The following is a 20,029-nucleotide window of genomic DNA, read 5'->3' as shown; positions in this document are numbered from 1 at the left end:
AAGAAATACCACATTTAGTTATATAATACGCTTGAGAAACAAGTAAAAAGGTTGAGCGGGGTACCAATTTTCATTCAGTGATCTTTATTTAATCATTTGTTGTAGTCAAAAAATGTGTCTTTTAGTTAAAATTTACTGTTTTTTCTTTAAGGGATAGTTAAAATTTATTGTTAAAATCGATTAAACACTCAATTTCAGGTAAATTCTATAAATTCAATATACAGATTAAGCATTATTCTTTTTCCGAAAAAAGAAAGAACAAACTTGGCTTTCGGCCCATGTCATAATATTTCGGTGATGGACCGATGTTGTACTCTTTTAGGAAATCAAGATTTTCGGTCCAGAGAAGCCATATTAAGGCCCATTTCCATAAAAAATTCCCCGTATCCCGGCCTGAACCGGACCAAATTCCAATCACAGACATATATAACCTCTCAGTTTTTCACGGGCAATTGAGGTTTTAGAGATTTTAGGTTCCATTCAGTAGCTTGCTTTCGCCCCAAATGGGAAAGAAGAAGAAGAACACGAAGGAAACTGGTCATGAAGGATCCGACACCAAACACAGTCCTAATACTGTGTTCGTCTCTAACTTGCCTCGCTCCTTCACTAACTCTCAGGTACTTTTCTCTTGTCCTCTGTTTGTTTCCCGAGAAAACCAAATTCCGTTGAAAATACTCAAGTTTCATTGCACACGCTGTACATTTCTCAAATTGGAATTTCAGGTTTAACCTAACTGTATAAAGTTGCTGGTCAATGGATTGGTTACTTTTTTATGCGACTTTTCCTTTATTTTAGCTTGAAGAGGTGTTTAGCGATGTTGGACCAATCAGGCGATGCTTTATAGTTGCACAGAAAGGTAAATGAAGCTGCTTATGAGTGAAAATTTGTTGAGTTTGTGATTCTTTTTCATAAGTTTATAGTTATTTAGAAGTCTGCCTATTGTCGAGAATAATTAATCTGAGCATTATAATGTAGTTATAGTGATTCTTTATGATTTTTCTTTGCAGGGTCAACTGAACACCGTGGCTTTGGCTTTGTTCAATTGTAAGTTGTTTGCTGGATTTTATTCAATGGTTATTTTGTTTTATCAGTGGCTCATTTTCTATTGCCCTCGCAATCTTTCTCTCTACATGTCGAAATGTCTAATTTATTTGTTCACATTAAAATAGTCTTAATTAATCTTTTTGTTGTTTATTTGCTTTTATATCCAGTGCTATTAAAGAAGATGCTAACCGTGCAATTGAGCTGAAAAATGGTTCATCTGTTGATGGTCAAAAAGTTGCTGTTAAACATGCTATAAGTCGTGCTCCCCTAGAGCAGCGACGGGCAAAGGCTGCTCAAGGTTGATTGAGTTCATATTTATTTTGGTTTTGCTGAGTTTCTTTCTCCCTCTTTCTTCCTTTCATTCTTTCTTTTTTATTTTATTTTATTTTATTTAAATATACTTAGACAATTGGGATGCTTCGCGAACTTGGTCGCCTTTTTTTTTTTTTATCCTTAGACAATGTCATATCAATACATTTATGATCTCTTATTTATTTCATTTTCCTTTCCTAATTAGTGGTTGACTCAGATGGTGCAATTAAGTCCCAAAGTGATGATATTTCTAAAGTAGACACTGATGTGTCAAACTCAGAAAAATCAGGTTAACAGCTACTACTATTTTTGTCAATTGCGTTCAGTTCTCATATTTGAGGTTTGTATCTGAATTTTATAATTTTTGTAAAATTAAAATTCAGGGGAGCATCTGAAACCAAGAAAGGCAGCGAAACTTTCCATTGAACTAGCTGATAAAGAGAATTGTTCTGAAAAGCAAAGGTATTCAATTTTCTCAGTGACTTTATGGACTTTTTTCTGTCTGTTAGATGGGTCAGACTTGGCTGGCAGCAAAGATTATGACTTGAAATAAAACAAAAAACCATTGGCTTGTTACTTATTCTTAATGCTTACTTCTGTTGTATCTCATCTTGAAATCCTCATGAATATTTATATCCATATCTCATTTGCAATGTTTGGCATATGAATTTATTTTTGCATTACTTGATATTGAAGGTTTGAATTATTCTTGATTAGACTCATACAATAGAGCATTTGTATAAGGAAACCAACCATGGTCTTAAAGAACCATTTCATATTGTATTTCCCATTCCATAACGAGATTTTTTGCCCCTATCCTATATGTTATTTAATGTTTCTCTATGGGTGATTCATCAATCCCTTGGAAACAGCAGGCTAAACATGAGAGATGTCAATTTATTTTATAAAATGTTCCTTTAGGTTATTATTCGCTTAATACCTTGTATATTTTATTAACTTCTTTTTCTCAACTTACTTTTTAGTAAACTATTCTTTGTTGATTTGAGTGATTTTCCTAACTGCATTAAAATATTCACGGCAGCAGCGGCTGATTCGGATTTATTCAATTCGATTCAGGTTGATTCCAATACATGTTTCATTTGCCATTAGTGTTCTGAATCCATATTTCCACTAATTGAAACGTTTACTGCAACAGTAGAGCTCCTCAAAATATCCTCTCTTTTTGAGTGCTCTGGCTTGTTCTCCTCCAGCAATCCTAGAGACATGATTGTGAGAAGCAGTTTGAGTTTGAGGGTTTAATGCTTTTGCTTTAGGAATTCATATCGCATGGCATGATTTCAATTCTAAGAATATCTGTAGGGTCAGATTAATTGGAACTTAAACCTTGGTGTAATGGTGAATAGATTTAGCTAGATTGTTGGTTCTTGATTTTCAATATGACTTCGTAGCAATCATTTTGAATAGACAAAATGGATCTTGAACATGCTGTATGGTTTTCTCTTGAATAACACCATACGCTTTTTTCTTTGAACAAGTTCTATTTGCATGATGATATCTTTTATTTCATTCCGCAAAAGACAGCACATGGTTTATTTACACTTCCTTTTCTGTTTTTGGATGACATGAAGGGTTGCTAGGACTGTAATATTTGGTGGTCTTCTTAATGATGCTATGGCTGAAGAGGTTCATCGTCGTGCCAAAGAAGCTGGGAATGTGTGCTCTGTAACTTATCCTCTTCCTGAGAAAGAGCTTGCCCAACATGGTAAGGGCATTTTTTGGGGCTAAGCTATTTTTTTTTTTTTTATCATAATGATTATTCCCAATTTAAATAGCAGTCGCCAAGAATGGCTTAATTAAGGTGGCAACATATTGTAGATTACAGTTGCAGGCCTTTAACTTGACTGTTTGGTGCTTGCACCTTCCATGTTTATAATGCTTTCGTAGTAGGCTAGCGATCCAATATTGGTTGTACTATCATGTTAGTTTCAGATATTGTTTACAAAGATTTGATGTCTAGTCTGCAATTCAATCAGATTATAGTTTTTTCCACATTTTTTGCAGGATCTCATAATATTATCAATCTCAACTTCCATTTTAAGCTAAATATCAAGGTTTATGATCTTCATATGGCTTTTTGAATCAACAAGGAGAAGATTGTCTTTCTTGTTTTTTTAAAATTGACCAAAATAAAGTTATTTTCTTGCACATTCTCAAGGATTGAGTAATTATTCTTGTGGTCTTATTGCTTGTTGGGATAATTTATAATGTCAACAATGTGTTAGTGGTCTACAAATCTAGTACACTCTTCTTCACTTATGTCTGGCATTTTATTGTGCGGTCCTGCAGTCCAAGTGTTTATATTGCTTTTTCTATGCTGCTGCTTATTAATGTGCTAGAGATTTTAATAAGTTTTAGCACATATCTAATTTGGATTTAAATACTTATGATTCTAACATACACAAATTGATGTATTGTGTATCAGTAAAGTGTTCAATTTGATGGCTGATGCTTTTCATATTTGAATGCTACAAAAATAGTAATACACTTATTTGAGGATTTAGTTTGTCCTGTTTTATGGTGTGTAGATTTGCGCACTCTTGCAGTTTGTTCAGTTCTGACGGTAGAATGCACAAATGCAAAAATTTTCCAGGTCTTGCTCAAGATGGATGCAGATTGAGTGCGTCTGCCGTACTTTATGCAAGTGTCAAAGAAGCAAGGTTTTCTGTGGCAATGTTACACCAAAAGGAAATAAATGGGGGAACTGTTTGGGCACGCCAGCTAGGTGGGGAGGTAAATGAGGATTAGTAATTGTACCATCACAATAATGTTGTAATGGAAACTTAATTGGTTCATACTTTACTAAGATTAGGTTTGAGATTTCCATTTGAACTCAACAAAGTCATGGTTCCTCCACAAAGGAGTTGGCTTTATGGATTTTTCCTCAGAAAATTCACTTTTTACTATAGTATTAGGTAATCGTAAAATCAATCAAGGATGTTGTTAAATCTTCAAGGAAAAAGGATGATAAGTACCAGAAAGAGGGTATATTGGTCACATTAATCTGAATAATACTATTTTTTTATGGGCCAGGGTTCCAAGATTCAGAAATGGAAGCTTATTGTGAGAAATCTTCCTTTCAAGGTTTATTTTACGCTTCATATTTTGTCAATCCCACCACTGTTTCCTTTTTTGGTGCTTGATTTATAAACCAGCTTACTGTACGTCAATGCAGGCTAAAGCAAGTGAAATAAAAGATGTGTTTTCATCAGCAGGATTTGTCTGGGATGTATTCATCCCACATAATTCTGAAACAGGGTATAGGGACATCTTACGCAATACCTGTTCGTAACGAAGTACTATTTATTTTTAATTTATCTCACTTTTGAATTTTTCTGTTTGCAGGTTATCCAAGGGGTTTGCATTTGTTAAATTCACATGCAAACAGCATGCAGAAAATGTATGGCTTGCTACTGCTGTTTTACTTTTACAGTACAGTTTGAATTCTGTAGAATTTCCTATTTTCTAAATTTTGTTTTCCCTACAGGCCATTCAAAAGTTCAATGCACAAATGTATGGCAAAAGACCCATGGCTGTTGATTGGGCTGTTCCAAAGAAAATTTATAGTAGTGGAGCCAATTTGTCTGTTGCTTCAGAAGATGGTAATTTTTGCTGTTAGCTGAATTCCATTCTCTTCTAGTATGGTTATTGAAAGTTCCATGTCTGTTGTTCGCTTGACTGAATGGATGCACCTTCATTTTTTAATAGATCCATGATTGTCAAATGAAAAGCAATGTGATTTCTTAATAAGATGGTAAGTGTGTTGAAACATAACTAGAAATAGCTCCAGCAGTACGTTGGTGCTTCCAATGTGACTACTAGAAGTTGGGAATTTGACCTAAATTAATTTAGGTGGCATACTGTAGTTTGTTGTGCTGCATGGATGAGAAATCACCTGCTAGTGTTTGCATTACTTTAGTGTTATAAGCATGGATGCTGTTTTCACTAGATTATCTACTGTTAAAACTTGCAAACAACACTCAGAAGGATACTGTCAATGCAAGACAAACAATGCAAATATTGCACTGATGCTGGCAGTGATCAGTTAATAGGTGAACCACTCACGAATCTTGTTCCTTTTTATCCAATGTTGGAATTTGTCTAATGGGGGAACTTAGGAGGGAATCTTTAGCTTGTTAAGTCAGTCATGCTCTTGCTAATGTGTGTATAAAAGAGCTACTGCGGGAGAAATCACTTTCAAGTTATGTATACTTTCCTTGAGTTTCTCTTTAGTCATGGTTGTCTTTTACTAGATTATGTTTGTAGAAACTTGGAAGGAATGCACAGAAGGGTACTCTAAAGGTAGGACAAAAGGCACAAAGATTGTAATGACGGTTACTGTGATTGAGTTAATCGGCTAAGAGATCACATGTGCTGTTTTGTTTTATTCCCATTAATGCTGGAATTTCATGATACTTTTGTTCAAGTAAATTGTACTGCTTGCTTACTAAAAATAATTGGTCTTTCATTTGCTGTTAATTGGTCCATTTACATTCATAGGGTAATATGGATATTGATTTGTTTGAATATGGTTTATTCTTAGAGCAGTGTGTATGATTCATCATTTTGGATGTATGGTCTATGACTTTTTAGAAAAAAATGAATGCAGTTCAGTTCAGTTTTTTTTGTTATTCTTCTGAGGCAGTCAGTTGGAGATGTGGCTGTACAAGGTTTTTTCTTAAAGTGTTCTGGAAGGATAAGTTCTGGTTCCTTGGAATTTGAGCTATACAAGCTACATGGAATTTGCTGTTAAAACGCTTTTTCCTTTTCTTGTTTTCAGTTATTATTTTCCTTTTAGTTCCTTTATTGTCTCTGTATCTTTGTTATTAACAAAACTAACATCTTAGATTATGTTACAAAATGACATCTTTGCATAGATTGTAGTTGATAATTGTTAGTTCCTTTACAGGACATCAGTCTGAAAGTGACAGTGATATTAGTAGTGATGATTTAGAGGAGGAACAGGATGATGATGGCAATATTGATGATAGGAAAAGTAAACAACATGACGAAGTCAATGTTGCTCCAGACAACTCAGATTTGTTTGAGAAAAAACACATGCCCACAGAAGTTGATTTTGATGCGGAGGCTGACATTGCAAGAAAAGTTCTCCAGACTTTGATGAATTCTTCATCCAAAGCTTCTGCTCCTTCTGATGTGGATGATTCCATACTGCCAAAGGGAAACAAGACAGATGAAACTGTTGATGTGCCAAGTAAGAAGTCCAATAAGCATGAAAATTTTTCTGGTGCTTTCCTACCTGGAGACTCGGGCAAAAGCAGTGCAGCTGATGTTAAGAAGACCGACACAGAGGATGATGATTTACAAAGAACAGTTTTCATAAGCAATATTCCTTTTGAGATTGATAATGAAGAAGTGAAACAACGATTCTCTGCATTCGGAAAAGTGAAATCCTTTGTCCCAGTCCTTCATCAAGTCACCAAGTATGAATTCATATACAGTTCCAAATGCTTCCTTATCTCCTTTTCTTTAACTGAATTTATGTGATAATTATGCTCTGGCAGGCGACCGAGGGGTACTGGTTTTCTCAAGTTTGAAACAGAAGATGCAGCTACTGCCGCAGTTTCTGCAGCTAATATTGCATCTGGTTTGGGGATTTTGCTAAAAGGCAGGCAGCTGAAAGTCTTGAAGGCCTTGGATAAGAAGGCAGCTCGTGATAAAGAAACTGAGAAGGCCAAAATTGTGGATAGCCAAGACCACCGAAATCTTTACCTGGCAAAGGTTGGCTTTCATCAAACTCGACGTGACCATTCTTAAGACCTTCATATTCCTGTTCTCTTGTTTGTACCATTCGGTGATAGATTTCTTTCTAATGTACTTTGACTTTTCTTTTTGCGCTCCTCCCTAAATTCTTGATAGGAAGGTCTTATTCTTGAGGGGACTCCGGCTTCTGAAGGCATTTCAGCTAGTGACATGGCCAAGCGGAAGGCGTAAGTCTCTCCTGCCCTCTGTCTCTTCTATGTCAATTATTTTTCAAAACATAGGTTGAGAAGCCAGTCCTTGATTATGGCACATACATTGTGGATGCAGGTTTTTAATATTTGTTTATTGTAGTTTATAATGAGAATCTTGAGTCTGAAAGGTTATCCAAGCAACGTTGATGGAGTTTTGCCTCTCTCTGCATTTAAAACAGCTGCTTGCATATGTAGCATGCTAAATGTGAATGTTGTCTGAAACTTTTTCTAAATCTAAGAAAAGTAGGAAGGTGTGCTGCAAGTTTTGGAATTATGATATCTTCCAGCTAGAATTTGATAGGGTATCTCAACAATTATGTTATTAATGGTGCTCTTGGGAGATTTCGCCATCTTACCTTATGTATCACAATGCTGTTTATACTCTGCAGGTTGCATGAAAAGAAGATGATTAAACTTCGATCTCCAAATTTTCATGTTTCAAGGACCAGGCTTGTAATTTACAACTTGCCCCACTCAGTGAATGAAAAAAAACTGAAAAAGCTTTGTATTAATGCAGTTATCTCACGAGCTACAAAGCAAAACCCTGTGATTCGACAGGTTGGCTACAGTTGTCATTTAGTAATTGTTTTTCTGAGGTTTTATTGTGTTGCTCTCACGACTTCCTCTTGCACTGGTATTGCTGATGCAGATAAAGCTCTTGAAAAGTGTGAAGAATGGAAAGGTTGTCACAAAAAATCATTCTCGTGGGGTTGCCTTTATAGAGTTCACAGAGCATCAACATGCTCTTGTGGCCCTGAGGGTTCTTAATAATAATCCAGGTAATGTGTTTTATTATATCATATTGCAGCTGGTATTCTTATGAGTATGATGAAAGCAAATTTGTTTCTGTCTTGAATGCAACCTTTGGCTACTTCTAGACACTTTTGGCCCGGAACATCGTCCAATTGTGGAGTTTGCTGTTGATAATGTTCAAAAATTGAAGCTCCGAAAAGCTAAACTACAGGCTCAGCAGCAGGAAAGCCATGATGATTTGGCAGATACGCAGGATGGTACTGTGTCCAATGAACCGAGTGATGTTCCAAGGAAAAAGGAGAATTCCAGGAAGCGAAAATCACGAGATGAGAAAAAACCAGCAAAGAATTCAGAACCGAATAAGAACACAGCAGGAAATGTGGTTTCTGAGGGAGCTTCCTCTGAAGAACAAAAAAGTTATAAAAAGCGCAAGAATGACTTGGTGAGAGAAAAAACAGAAACTGCTGCAAATAATAAATTCAATGGCAAAAAAAAGAAGTTGAAAGGCTCTGTGCACAAGCAAAATGGTCGTCAAGTTGAGAAACCTGATGCAAGTTCAAGCAAACGTGAAATGACAACCAAAAATACACGAGAATCAAAATCTTCTGAGGAAAAAGGTGTGAGGCTAAAAAAGAGGAAGCTGCCAGACCAGGCAGAACAAGGAGAAGAAAGTTTAAAGAAAAGGAACAGGCCAAAAAAGAATAAAGACCCCGTAGGGCGAGATGTAGTAGACAAACTCGACATGCTGATAGAACAATACAGATCAAAGTTCTCAAAGCAGAGTTCAGAGAAATCTGATGGCGAAAAGCAAGCTAAAAAACCGCTCAAGAGATGGTTCCAATGATAGTTTTCTTCTTTTGAGATTTTGTACTGCTTTCTGCTTTCTTTTGTAAAAAATATCGAGATGCCTATGCAATTGCTTAATTGTCTTGTCTGTCAGGTTAAATTCAACAATTTTGTGAACTTAAAGTGCAAATTTTTGGGAATTACATCAGTTACAGCTCCTATTTTCTTTGGAGCATTATGGAAGCAATGTTCATTTTTGGAGCAGCATTCTTATTGTCTGTGTTAATGATCAAGTTCATAATTGATTCATTTTTTCCAGCAGAATGGAAGAAAAGAGAGGACATTCTTGGAGCTCCTATTTTGTTTGGAGCATTATGGAAGCAATGTTCATTTTCAGAGCAGCATTCTATTTGTTTGTATTAATGATCACATTCGTAATTGATTCATTTTTTCCAGCAGAACTGCAGAAAAGAGGACATTCTTGGTGTTTATGTAATGCTTGCTCTGCATTTTGGCTAGCAGAAATCATTGTGACGAAGTTGGAATTCTAGAATTCTAGAATTCTTATCAGATAATATTGAATTATTGAGGAATGGACAACAAAATGCAACAAGTTTTGGGTCTGTCTTTTCTGTCTTTTTCTGGATGTCTTTATCAACTGCGCTACAGCTGATAACACAGTTTCTTCTGGAGATAGTGTGGGCTAAGGTTGAAGGGAGGTTGGGAGAGCAACAACCCTATTTGTATTTTTGTTGGGTGACGATATTATGCCTTATCGCTTGACAATCAGGAAATAATCAATTCATTACCATCCAAGTTCCAATGCAATTCTCTTTGGTATCAATAAAAGCTTTTTTAACATCTCAAATTAAATAAACATAAATAAATAAAAACTTGTTTGAACATGATGATAAAGATCATTTTTTAAAAATTAAAATTAAAATCCGTATGGTATATATATTAAATTAAATCTGAATTGCAGCGATGACTTGCAAATTTTGACTATATATTATATAACATTTAAAAAAAAAAAAAAGAGAGAGTAATGTTGCAGAATGGATTGTGACCTTCTGCTGATGTAGGTGTTGTGGCAAACAGCTTGCCTAGTGGGGAAGAGCAATAAAGGTGAAGATGAAGAAGAAGGAGGAGAAGAATGAAAAGAAAGGAAAAAGAGGATACTCAATCAAAGTGTCTATTATTGGCTGAAATTATGAGACACATCCTTCACTTTTCAAGCCTTTCATTTTCACCAAGTTAAAAGTACCAAGCACATTCTTTTCTTACTATGAATTCCCAAATAGACAATTAGTTTTTAAATTCATATGAAATACATTAAAAATAAATTCCGGTTCAAATGGTAAAGCACATTTAAATTTAAAATATAATTTCTATAAAAATTAAAATTCAATCTATAAAAAAACATTTATAGAGAGTGATAATTAAGAATCTCAAAACGGGATTAGTCTGGTATAAAAAAAAGAATAAGATAAATACATATGAAAAATCTATTTAATTACTTGATTTATAATCAAAATCTAATTAATCAAAAAATAATATAAATAATCTACCATTAGTGGCGAAATTATTGACATTTTGAATAAATTCACCTCCCATAGTACTCTTGGGTGACACTTGTTATTCACATGTGTACAATAAAGGTTTAGAAGAACAATTAGTAGGAGTCCTTCACATGAAAATCTTAGTGTTGGTCACATGAAGAAGGCTCCATTTTTTCAAAAGGCACCCACTTTACGTGTGAGCTTTTATTCAGTCGTTCATATTCCCATGTCTCTTTCACATTTACTCTTTAAGTTGCCTGAGTTTTAATTTTTTGAATATTTAATAGCAAAATTCTTAAATTAATTTCTAGATATATTTTTTTCAAGATATTTTTACATATTCTACATAGTTTTTTTTATTTTATGTTATTATTTAAGATAGTTAATGATAGAAGTAAAAAGATTGAGATTAAGAGAATGCTAGAATTTATTATTGATTGTAATGTGTCCTTTAATGAGGTAAAATATAGATATTTATAGTGTCTTTTCTATTCTAATTGAGGAAATCAAAATAATAAATATTGAGTAAGAATTTCGCTCTTGAATATCGAGTGAAAATCTCGGATTATTAATTATATGATTAATTGATATTTTGATCGAACGTTACTTCTATTTGAACTGGTATGAGTAACGCTCGTTTAATTCTATTAATTGTATTAACTGTGCCTATCATTTATAAATAATTAAAAAAAATCTTATTTATGATTAGTCCCAAAAAAACCAATTATTCACCGACATGATTTTGTATTTTCAAACCTTATGAGTGTTTAAAAAAAAAAAAAAAAAAGTGATGCATCTCTAATGATCCTTCATTTGTAAGCTATTTGCTTTAGCATGATAGGTTTGGCCTATCAAATGAGGTTGACTAAATATTCTAAAAAATAAAAATAAAAATTGTAATTATGGTTTGATATTGAATCATATAATGAAAGTAACCATAAAAATGATGAATAAAGAAAAAGACAATATCAAATAGGAATTGAAAGGCTAACTAATTAGAAGTAGATAGAGGAGGATTAAGGATATCACATGTGCTTGTTCTTCTCTTGTTTCTTCTTCTTATCTTCACATTCTATTAATTTGCTAATTACACATGGTAGGCCCCATTTCCAATTCTCTTTCTGATTGTAAGTTGTAACTATTAAAGTACAATCATTTTTCATCATAACCAAACCTTCCCTACAAGTAACTAGAAACAACAGAGATTATTATATTATTATTATTATTATTATTATTATTATTTATGCATTACCTCACTTAAAATTCTTTATGGTTTAAGGTTTTTACACGGTAATTAAAGAAATTTATTATTATACATACATATGTATTACTTCACTTAGATTTTATATGATTAAAGATTTTTACATAATGATTAAATAAAAACACAATACTTATTAATTTGATTAAATTATCTTTTATATCACTTAAATACTTTAATTTTAATAATTCTCTCCTTATAAGAGAGAGAGAGAGAGAAAGAGGGATGCAATAAGAAAAGCTTTATGAAATTAAAGAAGTAGATTATTGATTTTAGTAGAAATAAAGATATAATTAGAACAACTTGATTAATATTCTTTAGTCTCTTCAAAATCATAAATAATTATAAAAAAATAGATAGAAAAAGTAATAAGTTTAAATTTTAAAAATCTAAATCCTTAATTGTTATAAATAAATAGACATAAAGCATATCAATATATCCGACCGAAAAATGCGTGTATAAATCTAAACAAAGAAGAAAATGTTAATTTAATAGAATTGATTTGCTTAGACTCGGTTTATGGTTTTATCTATGAACTAAATCAATGAAAATGAAATTTTTTATTAAAATAAAGATATTTCTGACCATACCGAAAAAAAAAAAGAGAAAAGTAGAAACAATTTTAAAAATTTTCTATTAGTTTGGTCTATAGGTAAGGCCATAGACCCACTTTAAAAAATTATAATCCTAATTTTAACTAAACACGAAAATAATATATATATATATATATATATATATATATATATATATATATATATATATATATATATATATATTTATTATTATTTTGAAATGAACGAAAATAATGTAAGGCTCAGCCATCTATAAAAAGTCTGTGAGTGAACCTTCCACATTAGAAAATAATTATCATACTAATAATGGTTTTTTTTTTTTTTTTGAATTATTTTTGTTTTCTAAAAGCAAGTCTTTTTGCTAATGCATACAGGATAAGAGCCCATAGAGGCACTTTTCGCGAAACCAGTATACATAAAATAGATTAATATAATAAAAATAATAAATGATTTAATAGGAATTAAAGAATTTAAAATAGGAATAATATTTTCCAACGTGGTTTTAATATTTAAATTATATATATATATAGAAATTCCAACGTAAAAGTGATGTGGACCATTACACTTGCAGTTTAACTGTTTCGTGCAATTATAGTAAGCTAATACATTAGCTATTATATGCAGGTTGTTGGATGCAGGTTACCTTGTTCATAAAATAGTAATACAACCCACGATGAAAATTTTAGCTTTCTTTGTCATATATATTAACAGTAGCAACAAGCTTCAAGACAAAAGTTTCTTTGTTCTCATATATAGGACCCTACTACAACTCCTATAACCCATCTTCTCTTTCCCACAATGACTCACTGTTAAGAATTGTATGCAGATAACCATTCTCTTTTCTCATTCTTTCTCTCTGTTTCTCACCTTCCAAACACCCCTGTTTTTCAGTGCACTTATCAATTCTTGATCTCTTTCTCTTCACTCTTACACACATACAAGAGAGACGAAAAAAATGAAAATGGAAGCAAACTCAACAACCAAATGGTTTTCTTCACTATGTATGATGGTGTTATTATCTCTATGTTCACTCCACTTAATACAATGTAATGTTACTTATGACAAGAAGGCTCTTATCATTAATGGGCAAAGAAAAATTCTTTTCTCTGGCTCCATTCACTATCCAAGAAGCACTCCTCAGGTCCATTATTAATCTTTCCCATACTTTCTCACATTTTCCCAAGAAAATGTAGTTTCCAGTTGAATTTTGCATATGAAACTACATTATAAAATATGATTTTTATGTTACAATGCAGATGTGGGAAGGACTAATACAGAAGGCTAAAGATGGTGCTTTGGATGTTATAGATACTTATGTTTTTTGGAATCTTCATGAGCCTTCTCCTGGCAATGTACTTTAAAGAACTCTGTTTTTGCTCTGTTTTTATTAGTTCTTTTCACATTTTTAAATTACTATTAACTGATTTTTGTTGTGAATTGTGAAGTATAATTTTGAAGGAAGGTATGATTTGGTTCAATTTATTAAGTTAGTCCAAAAAGCTGGGCTCTATGTGCATCTTCGCATTGGACCTTATGTATGTGCAGAGTGGAATTTTGGGTAATTACTAATTTTTTAAAATTATTATTTACATTTGCTAATATTTTTGCATTTTAATCAAATTCAATTTTCCTTAACATTTATTTTTTATTTTTCTATATTCTTTTGTTGTTCTTAGAGGGTTTCCTGTTTGGTTGAAGTTTGTTCCAGGCATCAGCTTTAGGACAGACAATGAGCCTTTCAAGGTAATTCCTCTGTTTCTATTTATATATATGTGTAGATGAAAACTAATTATTTGTTATTATTATTATGGAAATAGAAGGTAATAATCTTGGTATTGCAGCTGGCAATGCAAAAATTCACCCAAAAAATAGTTCAAATGATGAAAGATGAAAAATTGTTTGAGTCTCAAGGTGGGCCCATTATATTGTCTCAGGTATAATTAAAATTTTCTTTTCTTTATATATATTATTATTCATCAATTACTTTGCTATATAATATATTAATTTGGGTTATCAAAATAAAAAGAAAATAAAGGCTTTCAAGAAAATAATGTTACAATAAAAATTATTATTATTTTGTTGTGTTGCAGATTGAAAATGAATATGAACCTGAAGAGAAGGCATTTGGAGATGCTGGCTATGCATATATGACTTGGGCTGCACATATGGCTCTTTCATTGAATACTGGGGTTCCATGGGTTATGTGCAAGCAATCTGATGCCCCTGAGCCAGTGGTACTCAATCATATATATATATATATATATATACACACACCTACGTTGAGATTAAACTTCGTGCAATAGTTATCTTATTATACATATGACTCTTTTATGATATCAACATAGGACACTATGAATTTCATTCAGATACAAGTAAAAATGCGATAAATAAAATCTTAAAACCATTGTTTACCCAAAATTACACTAGAAATATCTCTAGTCACATTATATTATATTTCATTACGGTTCACCAAACGTAACCTAAAGTTTGATTCAAATTTCACATCCTACTCTTAATCATGTTTGTGAATCTTGTCAACAGATAAACACATGCAATGGTTTTTACTGTGACTATTTCACTCCAAACAAACCTTACAAACCAACAATGTGGACTGAGGCTTGGACTGGCTGGTAATTATATAAACATTTTCTTTTTTTTTATCTTAAATGGTATCATTTTCTTTAAATTGCTCTATGTGATGAATAGTTTAAATATTAATAAAAATATAATTTTCTAGGTTTAATGATTTTGGAGGTCCAGTACACCAGCGCCCTGCAGAGGATTTAGCATTTGCAGTTGCTAGGTTCATTCAAAAAGGAGGCTCCTTTGTTAACTATTACATGGTTAGTATGTTAAATTAAAATACTATATCTTTTAGTTTTCACTAAGTTAGTTTTGGGGCCAAAAATGCTAATTTTGAAAATAACGAGGACCAAAATGATAATCATGGAAACCTCAAGGATGTTATAGTAATTATCCATTTTGATTTATAGTGCATTTGGCAGTACTACTGGTTCATATTAAAGTTTTAATTGGAAATGATTCCATAACATTCTCACTTCTTTTGTGTGTTAGAAGAACAAATTTTTTACTTACTTTCACTATTAAGTATACTTGTTCTTTAATGTTCTAAACAAAAGCAAAAGCAAAAGAAGCTTCCTTGAATTCTAAGGAAGTATCTGAACTTTGCATCTAATAAAATCTTTCCATCAAAAGAAGAATTTTATCTTTCATATAATAAATTTTTAATTCAATAAAGTCATCATATATTCTTGACATAAATAAATAAATAATTCCTAAGTTTTTGCAATATTAACTTTTTGAAAATTAAATGATTTTACTGATGTAAATTTTTTCAGTATCATGGAGGGACAAATTTTGGAAGAACAGCTGGAGGACCTTTCATTACTACCAGCTATGACTATGATGCACCCATTGATGAATATGGTGAATCCCATTTTGTGATTTAATCAAATTATTCCATTTTTTTTTTTTTTTTTGTTTGATATGAAATTAATATCAGCTCCATTAACTCTAATTTTTATAGGATTAATTAGACAACCTAAGTATAATCATCTAAGGGATCTTCACTTGGCTATTCAGTTGTGTGAGAAAGCTTTGCTCACTTCTGATCCTACGGTCACAGCCTTGGGAAGTTATCAACAGGTATGTATGCTTGTTAACATTTTAAAGATGCTACTTAAGAGCTTTATTAATGTAGATGGAAGTCATTTTACTTAAAAAAGATGTATTTAGGCTGTATTTGGTAAGCAGTAATGTAATATAAATTATATAATGTAATTTACTGGAGTGCATTTTTTTTTCAGGCACATGTATTCTCTTCTAAATCAGGAGATTGTGCAGCTTTTCTGTCAAACTACAATCCAAAGGTTACTGCAAGGGTGACATTTAATAACCTGCATTACAGCCTGCCGCCTTGGTCCATCAGCATCCTTCCTGATTGCAAAAATGATGTTTTCAACACTGCCAAAGTAAGTGAAATATACTAGACTTACAAACCTTATCTCCTCATTCTCATATGGTTTATAATTTACAATGGTAAAACATATAAATTTGATCCTGAATTTTGTCTGATTATCTTTGCGGCCTCTTAAATAACTATGCCTCTCGCCAAAGTGAGATATATATTTACACGAATTTAATCACGAGTCATGATCCTATACTTTCGCATTTTGTTTTGATGAGAGACATAATTATTATTGAAAATTTGAAATGTGAAAGTATAGAGTCATGATCTCTGTAAAGTTTAGGGACTACAAAGATAATCGCCGAAAGTACAAAGGTAAATTTATAAATCAGACCAATTTACAACTCTCGAATTCTGGAAAAATGTAAGGGATTAAATCCATGACCCCACCACAAATTACCTAAACTAAAGGTGTACTAATTAAGCTAATACAACCCAGTGTAATTGGAAATCCTCAGCATAAACAAAAATGAGAAAATGATTTGCAGGTTGGAGTTAAAACATCCCAAGTGGAAATGTTGCCCACAGAGAGTGAATTTGATTCATGGGAGGCCTTTAGTGAAGATGTGTCATCTGTTGATGATACTAAAATATATACAGTTGCTGGCCTTTTGGAGCAAATAAATGTTACAAGAGATACAAGTGACTATTTATGGTACACAACTGGGTAAGTTCCTCTCCATTTGCATGTATATCAAAATCTTCATTTTCTCCTTTATTTTTCTAAGATACTTTTCAATTTCAAGTATTTTAATTTGAACATACATTTATGTATATATGGCTATTTAATGGTAATTAGTAACAATTAATGATATTTGTTTAGTGGTGTAATTTTTCCAAATATATATATGGTACTTGCAGTGTTCATATAAGTTCATCTGAATCATTTCTAAAAGGAGGCCAACAACCCATTCTCACAGTGGAATCATCAGGCCATGGGTTGCATGTCTTTGTCAATGGGCAGCTTTCTGGTAAATTGTTTTTGTGAAATTGGATTATGCCTTGCAAATCTGTTATGGTAATTTTGGTAGACAACAATAAATCCTTTGTGAAACAAGCAAAACTCATTTTCAAATTGGTGAAATCACCTGTAATTGAGAGACTTAAACTCGGTATCTCTCATTTCTCACATAAGTTAGAAGACCAATCAAACCACAAATTTTTTTTTTTTTTTTTTTTTTTTGAAACAAGGAATGAAATGTTTTTAGAATAATTTATATTCATGGCCTTAATTGATAGGATCTGCCTATGGGACAAGGGTATACAAAAGATTCACTTATAAAGGAGAAGTGAAGCTACATGCTGGAAGAAACAGAATTTCATTGCTAAGTATAGCAGTTGGATTGCCAGTTAATAATTCTCCAAAACCCCCCAATTTTCAGTACATATTATCCTTTTTAGGGTTTAGCCAATTTGGACTTGATGTTCTTATATACTGTGTTTTTGGTTGTAGAATGATGGTCCCCATTTTGAGACATGGAAGACAGGAATCCTAGGGCCAGTCCTCCTCCATGGCCTAGACAAAGGGCAGAGGGACTTGACGTGGCAGAAATGGTCATATAAGGTGGTCCATCAATTCTACATATTTAGTTATTCTCAAAAAACAGAAAAAAAAAAAATGAAAGAAAGATTTAATTCTTGATTATATTCTTTATATATATATATATATATATATATCACTTATAGTGACTTGGTTTCCACTTAATGGGCTTTGATTTTACTTTTTACAGATTGGGCTTCAAGGAGAAGACTTGAATTTGGGATCTCCAAATTCTATCCCATCAGTTGAATGGACTCAAAGGTCCATAGTAGTACAAAGACAACCATTGACTTGGCATAGGGTATATGCCAATTTCTATTATTATCTTAACATAATTTTTTTGTGGACCATATTAAATTTTTATTTTCTTTTATAAAAATGAGCACTCACGATGCACTATGAGATTTATAAGTAAAAAAAAAAAAAAAAAAAAAACAGAAGATTACATGCGAACATAAGCACTGTCAAGGTGAGCTAATTACTAAAATGTACTTGCAGGCCTTCTTTGGAACACCTAAAGGAGATGAGCCCTTGGCCTTAGACATGAGCAGTATGGGAAAGGGCCAAGTGTGGATCAATGGGCAAAGCATTGGAAGATATTGGAGTGTTTATGCTAATGGCAATTGCACTGGCTGTAGTTATAAGGGCACTTTCAGGCCCACAACCTGCCAGTTTGGTTGTGGCCAACCAACTCAAAAATGGTACCACCTTTTTCAAATTAATTATTCCATTGACTAATTAATATTTCACTAAATCTAATTTTGGTGATCAAATTTCACTTTTCCCCTGAAAAAAAAATTCTCAATTTAGTATAATTTAGTCATCAAACTATAATTTCATTTAAGATTTAACATAAGACAAGTAAATTAACGTTGGAACGCTAACTTTATGTTCAGCATTAACTTCTGAGTTAGCTTCTCTTTTTATTAAGTATGAATTTTAAGTTGTCTAATTCAGTTAAAAAATTTTAAATTGTCTGATTTTTTTTTCCTTATTATCTTCCAATCTTTCAGGTACCATGTTCCTAGATCATGGTTGAAGCCAACCCAAAATTTATTGGTTGTATTTGAAGAAACTGGAGGAGATGTATCAAAGATATCTTTAGCAAAAAGATTAGTGACAAGTGGTTAGCTATTAGCCACATCTCAAATTATCAATGCATAAATCAAAAAAAGAAAGCAACCTATGTATAGATAATCAGACATGGAGTAGATGTATTGAGCTTTTATGGTGCTGTGACAGGCTCTTTCCATCAACATTATCAGAAAGGAATTCTAGAAATGTAGGACACTGCCTTTTACTAGACTATCCATAAATATTATACAAAACCCTATCTTTCCTAGGGTACTAAATTTTTATGCTGTGGCTTAAAACCATCACAGATAAGATTTAAATGATGGCAAGTTATTTTGTGGTGCTAATTGACAACTTTGGGCTTCCTCAATTTCTTTTTGACTAGCATTGCTTATAAGGTAAAAGGTGACAAATTGGCCTAACTTTTTATGACAAAAAGGGTGATTAGTGTCCTGGTACGATTAAATCTAACCCTAACTCATGGATAAATCTTAAATAGAAAGAAACACGAAACACGTTTCGGTTAAAATATAAAAATTGAATTGAATTAAAATACATTATTCATTCAAACTACAAAAATTGTTAATATTGAATAAATTTTTTATCAATTGATAAAGATAATTTTATTGTATGTAATTTGAAAATTAGTTGAAAAAATTTCAAATACAAACCTCTTAAAAAATCAGGTTTTTATCCATTCAAAAGGTTTTAGATTTTAAACTCTATAATTATGGGAAGTTTGGGGGTATATTGGCAATTCCATAAAAATAGTGAACCCACCTCCTTGACTAATTTTCTCTGAAATTAGAGAGATTCCAAATATATGGATCTAGATGAAATATAAATTTAATTTAATTTCTTCATCTTTTCCACCTTTCAAATAAGGGGAAAAATAATTCTTTTATATATTTTTTATAGTTATTTTCTTTCCTTTTGGAAAAAAAAAATACTTTCATTCAAATAAAGGCTTAATCATAATATGTAATATTTAAATTAAAAATTGTAATTTTTTCTTGAAATAAATTAAATTATAAGTTTGTAAATCATTAAAACAATAATATTACAAAATGGGGGAATAAATTATTTTTATCTTATACAATTGAAAAGTCAACAGATGGACCGATATCATACACGCAATACACGTGAAAAA

At 32.1% G+C, this 20,029-nt stretch overlaps 2 protein-coding genes across 2 annotated transcripts; both read left to right on the top strand.

Annotated features, from left to right (window-relative positions):
- Window positions 1-440: 440 nt before the first annotated feature.
- Window positions 441-9,131, top strand: LOC105630117 (RNA-binding (RRM/RBD/RNP motifs) family protein). The gene is made up of 18 exons (XM_012211818.4): window positions 441-617; window positions 796-856; window positions 1,008-1,044; window positions 1,212-1,342; window positions 1,562-1,645; window positions 1,740-1,818; window positions 2,946-3,079; window positions 3,968-4,107; window positions 4,408-4,458; window positions 4,550-4,632; window positions 4,720-4,774; window positions 4,862-4,976; window positions 6,284-6,818; window positions 6,900-7,116; window positions 7,255-7,325; window positions 7,739-7,907; window positions 7,999-8,128; window positions 8,228-9,131. Exons 1-18 carry the CDS (start codon window positions 504-506, stop codon window positions 8,944-8,946), a joined length of 2,925 nt encoding a protein of 974 aa, XP_012067208.1. The 5' UTR covers window positions 441-503; the 3' UTR covers window positions 8,947-9,131.
- Window positions 9,132-12,962: 3,831 nt separating this feature from the next.
- Window positions 12,963-19,157, top strand: LOC105630116 (beta-galactosidase 3). The gene is made up of 18 exons (XM_012211817.4): window positions 12,963-13,418; window positions 13,534-13,629; window positions 13,723-13,835; window positions 13,954-14,020; window positions 14,119-14,211; window positions 14,368-14,511; window positions 14,819-14,907; window positions 15,015-15,120; window positions 15,637-15,724; window positions 15,825-15,943; window positions 16,105-16,269; window positions 16,754-16,932; window positions 17,127-17,236; window positions 17,505-17,614; window positions 17,719-17,829; window positions 17,996-18,106; window positions 18,304-18,506; window positions 18,819-19,157. Exons 1-18 carry the CDS (start codon window positions 13,233-13,235, stop codon window positions 18,934-18,936), a joined length of 2,208 nt encoding a protein of 735 aa, XP_012067207.1. The 5' UTR covers window positions 12,963-13,232; the 3' UTR covers window positions 18,937-19,157.
- The last annotated feature ends 872 nt before the right edge of the window (window positions 19,158-20,029 follow it).

The sequence above is a fragment of the Jatropha curcas genome, chromosome 1 (assembly GCF_041381405.1).
Source record: "Jatropha curcas cultivar XTBG-Jc1 chromosome 1, XTBG_Jcur_1.0, whole genome shotgun sequence".
NCBI classification, from domain to species: domain Eukaryota; kingdom Viridiplantae; phylum Streptophyta; class Magnoliopsida; order Malpighiales; family Euphorbiaceae; genus Jatropha; species Jatropha curcas.
The sequence above is the reverse complement of the archived record's forward strand: the minus strand, read 5'-3'. Positions and strand labels throughout refer to the sequence as shown.